Consider the following 6,921-nt stretch of genomic DNA (forward strand, 5'->3'; position numbering starts at 1 on the left):
GTGATCAGCACAAACTTCTCCTCCAGGCCGGGCACCGTCTGCCGCTCACGGTGCCATCGCCGCAGCAGCCACAGCCCCAGCAGCGCCAGCAGCCACAGCCACATCCTGACCGGGGGCAGCAGCAGCAGCAGCAGCACGAAAAGGAGAAGGAGGAAGAGCAGGAGGAGGTGGAGGTGGCCGGGACTCGCTGAGCACAGCGGGGACACCGCAGCAAAGTGCAGAGCAGTCCCGAGCGACGCCTCCGGCCTCTGCTGACCTTGGACCTGCCCAACCCTGCGGGGCCGGTCCGGGAGCAGCGTCGTGCCAGCTCAGCTGAACACGGGGCCGGGCAGAGGCTCAGCCCGTCCTCCTGCGTTCCATGCAGAGCAGCCAAGCTGCAGCCGGATCGATGCGCTGCGCTCCCCGTCCCGTATCGCCCGCCGTGCCGAGCTCCGTGCAGTTTTACGGCGTTTGCAGACGCTGCTCACACCCATGTTCTCTCGCAGGGACCCGCGTGAGCCGCGCACTCAGAGCTTTGGGTCCCATCCGCGGCCCCCGGCCTCTCGCTCGGCCCCTCGGCAAAGCCGCCCCTGGTTGGCACGGAGCCGAGCGCGTCCATCCCGCCGCCCTCGGGCCACCGCGCGGCTGCTGCCCCACATGAGCGGGGCGCCGAAGGGGCTCCTCTCCCGGCGCTCGGGGCGGGACGAGGTCGGGACGCAGCGGGAGGAGGCACCGGCAGGGCAGAGACCGGGTCGGTGCCGGGGCTGAGCCCCGCGGGGCTCCCCGTCTTTCTGCTCCGGTGCCTCGACGGCCGGCGCCGCGCCGAGCAGCGCCATGCCGTTCCGGGCGGGGCCGCACTACATCTCCCAGCGACCCGCGGGTTCCTTCGGCCCCTCCGCTTCCCTCCGCTTCCCGCCATGGCGCCGTTCGAACCGGCGGCGCTGCCGGAGCTGCTCCCGGTGTTCTACCGCCGGCTCTTCCCGCACGGCGCCTACGGCCGCTGGCTCGGCTACGGCGGCGGTGAGCGGCGGAACCGGGCTGCACGCGGCGGGGCGCGGGGAGGCGAGTGCGGGGCTGAGACCGCGCACCGGCGGGATCCGCGTGCCCCCCCAACCTCCCCAACCCACCCCGCACCCCCGCAGTGGAGAAGAACTACTTCCAGCTGCGGGAGTTCTCCTTCACGCTGCGGGACGACGTGTACGTGCGGTTCCAGTCGTTCGGCAGCCCGCAGGAGCTGGAGAAGGAGCTGCAGAGGACCAACCCGTACAAGATCGACATCGGCGCCGTATATTCGCATCGCGTGCGTCCCCCCCTTCCCCCGCCCCCGAACTCCCCGGTGGTTGCGGGAGGACGACGGGGTGACCCCTCTGCTCCCCGCAGCCCAACCAGCACAACACGGTGCACCTCGGGGCGTTCCAACCCGTGGAGAAGGAGCTGGTGTTCGACATCGATATGACCGACTACGATGACGTCCGGACGTGCTGCAGGTTCCCGGGGGGGCTGAGGGCTGCGGGTTCCCGGGGGGGGCTGGGGGGGCTGCAGCCCCGTAGAGCCGGGATGGCGCCCGCCTGACTGCTGTGCTCTGCCCGCAGCTCGGCCGACATCTGCTCCAAGTGCTGGACTCTGATGACCATCGCTGTCCGTGTGATTGACCGCGCGCTCGTGGGTGAGAGATGCGGGGAAGCACGCAGCCTCTGCGCACTGGGACCCCGCTGCCCTTCGTAGTGATGCCTTGAAGTGGGTCTAGGGGAGCGCTGCTGTGGGGCTGGAGCAGGAGCAGAGGGCAGGCAGATGCCCGGCGTGCTCCCCCAGCCCCTCTGTGCCCCATAGAGGACCTGGGCATGAAGCACCGCCTGTGGGTGTACTCGGGACGGAGAGGTGTGCACTGCTGGGTCTGCGACGACGCCGTGCGCAAATGGTCCCCGGCGCTGCGTGCGGCCGCTGTGGAGTACCTGAGCCTGGTGAAGGTGGGCGCATGGGGGGAAGGGTTGTGCTGCCCACCTCCTTGGGCTGACCACGCTGTCCTTGCCAGGGTGGAGCTGAGACGGTGAAGAAGGTGAACCTCTCGGAGCCCGTCCACCCCTTCATCAGGTGGGTGCAGATGTGCTGCCCGGTGCGGAGCCGATGGCCGTGGGGTGCTGAGCTCCATCTGCTCCGCAGGCGGTCGGTGAACGTGGTGGAGAAGTACTTCGAGGCGTACGCACTGCAGGGCCAGGACGTCTTGGGCAGCCCCGAGCGCTGGGACAAAGTGCTGGCCTTGGTCCCAGAAGGTATCCTTCCAGCTGCTCTGCTCAGGGTGGGCAGCGGGGTTCGCGTTGGCTGTGATCGGCCTTAACAGCTGGCAGAGCACCGTGAGCTGCTGCAGAGCGAGTTCCCCAAGAAGCGCGACTCAGTGCAGCGCTGGGAGCTGCTGAAGGGCCGCATGGAGCGGACACGGGTGAGTGGCTGTGGGGCGGTTCTGGGTGGCTGTGGGGTGGCTGTGGGGCAGTGCTGCTCCCTGACTGCCTGTACCCACAGCGGGCAGCAGGCAGTGGGAAGGGCACAGCGTGCTATGCAGACTGGGAGATCATGCTGCAGTACTGCTTCCCACGGCTCGACATCAACGTCAGCAAAGGCATCGGGCACCTCCTGAAGAGCCCCTTCAGCGTCCACCCCAAAACAGGTGGGTCTCTGTACCCCAAATTGGGGGTTCCGGCTGTTTGTGGGGTCAGCAGCCCATGCGGGGCACCCTGGGCAGCAGTTCCATCTCTTGCAGGCCGCATCTCGGTGCCACTGGATCTGCAGAGGTTGGATGACTTCGACCCGTTCGCAGTGCCCACCATCAGGTCTGCACATCAGGCTGGTGGCGGGGGATCCCCAGCTGTGGGCAGCCCCCCACATGCCGCCCTTCCCTGCAGCTCTCTGTGCGAGGAGCTGGATGCGGCTGGCGATGATGCAGAGCAGGAGGACAGCGAGGAGACGGAGCCAAAGCGGCGGATGCGGGGTGAGCGGGGCCGGGGGGCAGCAGGGGGGGTTAATTGCAGGCGTGGGCAGGCCGGGTGGGGGTCCAGGCCCACCCCCCTTCACCCCCTCTCCTCAGACTACCGGCGGACGCAGCTGGCGCCCTACGTGAAGGCCTTCGAGCAGTTCCTGGAGGAGATGGAGCGCGCGCGGCGCGGGGAGCGGCTGTGGAGGAGCGGTGAGCGCTGGGGATCCCACCGCTCCCAGCTGCTCTTCATTGCTTATTGAAAACCTAATGAGGTTCAGTAAGGCCAAGTGCAGGGTGCTGCGTTTGGGTCAGGGCCATCCCAGGTATTCACACAGACTGGGGAAAGATCTTGAGAGCAGAGAAGGACTTGGGGGTCCTGGTAGACGAGAAGCTGGACACGAGGCAGCAGCGTGCGCCTGCAGCCAGCTGTGTTCTGGGCTGCGTTAAAAAAGTCGTCTCCCTCTATGGGCTCTGGTGAGGCACCATCTGCAGCACTGCGTCCAGGCCTGGGGCCCTCAGCACAGGAAGGACGTGGAGCTCTGGGAGCGGGTCCAGAGGAGGCACTGAGATGAGCAGAGGGCTGGAGCAGCTCTGCTGTGAGGAAAGGTTGAGGGAACTGGGGCTTGTTTAGCTGGGAGAAGAGAAGGCTGCGGGGAGACCTTGTGGTGGCCTTCCAGCACTTGAAGGGAGAGGATAAACAGGAGGGGGAACGGCTGTTGGTGAGGGTGGGTGCTGACAGGACAGGGGGGAATGGTTTTAAAGTGAGACAAGGGAGGTTGAGGTTGGATATGAGGAGGAAGTTTTTCCCCCAGAGGGCGGTGAAGCACTGGAACAGGTTGCCCAAGGAGGCTGTGGATGCCCCAGCCCTGCAGGCATTCAAGGCCGGGCTGGATGTGGCTCTGGGCAGCCTGGGCTGCTGGTTGGCAACCTGCACACAGCAGGGGGTTGGAGCTGGAGGAGTGCTGTGGGCCTTTGCAACCCAGGCCATTCCATGATTCTATGATTCTATGATCATATGATCTCTAAAACCCCATTTCTGCTCTTTCCCAGACCTGCAGGGAGAGTTCTGACCACGCTGCCCGCAGCCCCTGCCCCTGGGAGGCCGTTGATTGACCTTGATTGACGTCTGCTGCTGCTGTGGGGCAGGGAGACTGACCCCCCCCCCCCCCCCGGTTCCCTTCTCACTTCTTTTTATGCTTTTTGTACTTTTTGTACCCAAAATCCATTAAAGGGCGCTGCTCAGCCCCGTGTCCGTGTCCCTGGGGGGCAGAAGGGATGGGGCTCCAGCGGGATAAAACTCGGAGCGGGGCAAAATTCCCGTTCTCGTGCCCCGGAACGTCCGAACGCGGCCCGGAACGCCCGAGCGCAGCCGGCGGGGCGGGCGGGCGGAAGTCGCCGCGCCTCTCCCCCGGAAGTGATTCTCTTTCCGGAAGTCGCGCCTTCCGCCGCTTGGTCTCTTTCCGCCGCCATCTTGGGCTCCGCTTCCCGTACAGTGAGTGTCGCCGCCGCCATCCACCTCCATCCGCCACCGCGTGGGGCCGGGAGTGCGGCCGGGACGGGAGGGAATGCGGGAGGGCGGCGGCGGAGCGGTCGGGGCCCTCGGTGGGGCCAGGGCAGCTCCGAGAGGGCAACGCCGGGGCGGCCCCGCGGGGACGGCTCCGCGCGGCGGGGGGAGGCGGCTGAGGCCGCGGCCGGGCAGGGGGGAGGCGGAAGAGCCGCGTAGGCCGCTGCCGGTCCGAGCCATGGGGTGGCGTGGGATCCGCTCCCGTCTGCTCTGTGCTGGGTCCGCGCTGTTGTTACCGGCGCGGGCAGCAGCCGGGCGGCCCTCGGTACCGGTTGATCTCCGAGCCCCCGGTGTGCGGTGGCGTTGGGTAAGGCCCATTGCCGGCATCTGAAGGCGGCCCTTCGGGGACTTCTCGGGGCGGCCGCGAGTCCGGTGTGTTTTTTTTTCCCCCTTGTTCACGCAGAAATGCCTGGCGAAGCTACAGAAACCGTCCCGGCCACAGAGCAGGAGCTGCCGCAGCCACAGGCCGAGACAGGTGAGCCGGGGCTCCGGACCGGCGCTGGGAGTACCGCTGAGCCGTGAGCCCATGGTGGGGGAAGGCAGCAGTGGGGCGGCTGAAGGCAGCGCTGCGGGCTCCGTGCTGCCCTGGGGTTCACTCAGTCCCAGCCTGGTCCTCGGCCAGCCGGGCCCAGCAGAGTTGGTGGCCCTGGGTTGCAACAGGGGCACCTTCCGTCTGCCCTCATATCACTGTGCTGCTCACTGTGCCCGGGTAAAATCTATGAGTGCTTTGCGCCCGTGTGCCTGCTGTAGCATCTTTTAAAGGCAGGGGTTACTTCCAGAGGAAGCTTTGGTCACCGAAGTTATGTTTTTTGTCTCTGCATTCAGGGAGGCGTTGCATCATCTACACTGGCATGAAAACGCACGTGGGAAGAGCATGCAGTGCGTGATGGGCAAATAGTTGATGTGGCCAAGGGTGTGGGAGAGGTGGGACGCAGGAGAAGCTGGGGCAGCCTGAACAGTCAGAAGCTGCTGGCAGGATGCATCCATTGCCAGGCGGTGGCCTCCTGGCTCTTGGAGCAGGTTGAAGTGACGGCTGCTGTGTGACAGCTGTGTGGCTGTGTCTGGGGGCAGCTGCTCCATTCCCTGTCAGGCATAGCTGGGATTCCTGCGGCTCGGTTGCCTGCCAGGAGCTTGTGTCCATGGGGCCTCTCCTGGGGCACTGTGCTTCACTGGGTCACCTTCTGTCAGCACCGTGCTGCTCTCGAATCTCTCGCAGCGTCATGGAGGCTGGGAGAAGTTGATCCCAGGCTGAGCTGCCAGTGCTGTGCCAGTGCTGTCCCCTGCCCTGGGGGGTGGCGTGGGGTGGTGACGCAGAGCGGGGCTGGTTGCCCCCTCTTGTTTGTTGAGAAGGTGGAAGAGTGAGCACAAGGACTGTCGTGGTCATCGTGTCTGTGCTGAGCCAGCCCCCCTGGGGCCAGGCCAGGCAAGAAGCCGGGCTTTGGAGGGCTCTGGTGCAGGGTGGGAATCTTCAGTGTCTTCCTCTGGCTTTCATCTCATGCTTTGGAGGTTAGCTGGTGTGTGGGAAGTTTGTGATGCTCAGCACAGAGGTCTCTGTGCAGGGCAGGGCTCCAGCCTCTAGCGTGCATGTGGCCTGGTCACAAGAGGCTTTGCAGTCTATTTACTGTAAACATCCCTTAACAAATTACACATGGTTTGCAAGAGCCCCCACTCCACATTTGTTTGTGGAAGTGGCTGCTGGAGAAGGAGGGGTTGTCTGTGGGGCTGATTACAGGGCGGCCTCACACAGTGCTCTCTGGTGCGTGGGGGTGGAGGAACAGAGAGGGCTGGACAGGATTTTTCTTAAGAGAGCAGAGTTGTCCTTTCTGCTTGCTCAGTACGGGGCCGGAGGCCAGCACGCTCTTGGCAGGACGCACTGCTCCTTTTTGAAGTGTTTATGGCTTCCCCCCGAGCTGAAGTGTGCTGGTTGATGCTGGCTGTCCTGGCCAGTGGCTGGAGCATCCAGCAGAGCAGCTCAGGCTCCTCTGCTGCTCTGTGTTTTGGAATAGCATGGGGTCAGCAGGGTGTTAGAAACGTCTTCTGAGCCATGGTTCTTGGGCAAGAAAAAGTGAGCCCACCTGAAGAAGAAGCTGTTGTGGGTCTTTCCTGTGTGTGTTGCTGCTCTGGGCAACGGAGAGGGGGGGTGTGGAGTACCTGACTGGCTGTGGTCTTAATTTGGGAAAGATAGAGCCCTCCTGTGGGAGATCCACGTGGGGTGGCTCCTTCCTACAGGACAGCAGGCAAGAGTCAGCACCCAGAAGTTGCTGACTTTTCCCAGAAGGGAAAAAGGAGGAAATCTGCTCCCGCCACATGGCTGCAGCTCTGCAGGCTGCGCTGGGGCGCTCAGCCCTTGGCAGGAGGCCTGGCCACGTCGCCCCTGTCTCCATGTCGCCCCTGTCTCCATGTCGCCCCT

General features: G+C 64.9%; 2 protein-coding genes and 1 pseudogene across 3 annotated transcripts in view; 2 read left to right on the forward strand and 1 right to left on the reverse strand.

Annotated features, from left to right (window-relative positions):
- The window catches only part of LOC122167757, a 1,539-nt pseudogene extending 982 nt beyond the window's left edge, over positions 1–557 (reverse strand).
- A 339-nt stretch (positions 558–896) lies between these two features.
- PRIM1 (DNA primase subunit 1) lies at positions 897–4,189 on the forward strand. 2 transcript variants are annotated; one of them, XM_042832555.1, is made up of 13 exons: positions 897–999; positions 1,122–1,279; positions 1,360–1,466; positions 1,572–1,645; positions 1,810–1,946; positions 2,012–2,070; positions 2,140–2,249; positions 2,325–2,416; positions 2,497–2,641; positions 2,735–2,804; positions 2,877–2,962; positions 3,059–3,157; positions 3,998–4,189. In XM_042832555.1, the coding sequence occupies exons 1-13, from the start codon at positions 897–899 to the stop codon at positions 4,015–4,017; spliced, it is 1,260 nt and encodes a 419-aa protein (XP_042688489.1). In that variant the 3' UTR covers positions 4,018–4,189. The 2 variants fall into 2 exon arrangements, with proteins under 2 accessions (XP_042688489.1, XP_042688488.1); XM_042832554.1 differs by lacking the exon at positions 3,998–4,189 and having other exon boundaries at positions 3,059–3,501.
- Positions 4,190–4,367: 178 nt separating this feature from the next.
- Positions 4,368–6,921, forward strand: part of NACA (nascent polypeptide associated complex subunit alpha) — an 8,898-nt gene continuing 6,344 nt past the window's right edge. Inside the window, exons 1-2 of the mRNA XM_042832557.1 lie at positions 4,368–4,439; positions 4,915–4,986. Of these exons, the coding sequence (XP_042688491.1) occupies positions 4,917–4,986 (70 nt within the window). The 5' untranslated portion in view covers positions 4,368–4,439; positions 4,915–4,916. The remainder of the gene's footprint in view (positions 4,440–4,914; positions 4,987–6,921) is intronic.

Source organism: Centrocercus urophasianus, unplaced genomic scaffold, assembly GCF_019232065.1.
Source record: "Centrocercus urophasianus isolate 14NV4802_14NV808 unplaced genomic scaffold, USGS_Curo_1.0 seq_383, whole genome shotgun sequence".
Classification (NCBI taxonomy): domain Eukaryota; kingdom Metazoa; phylum Chordata; class Aves; order Galliformes; family Phasianidae; genus Centrocercus; species Centrocercus urophasianus.

Bases quoted from the DNA above. Each gene is read 5' to 3' on its own strand.
- PRIM1 (XM_042832554.1), top strand. From the start codon at position 897: ATGGCGCCGTTCGAACCGGCGGCGCTGCCGGAGCTGCTCCCGGTGTTC. The intron at 1,646-1,809 runs GTGAGAGATGCG...TGTGCCCCATAG, and splicing joins GATTGACCGCGCGCTCGTGG to AGGACCTGGGCATGAAGCAC. The intron at 2,417-2,496 runs GTGAGTGGCTGT...CTGTACCCACAG, and splicing joins GCCGCATGGAGCGGACACGG to CGGGCAGCAGGCAGTGGGAA.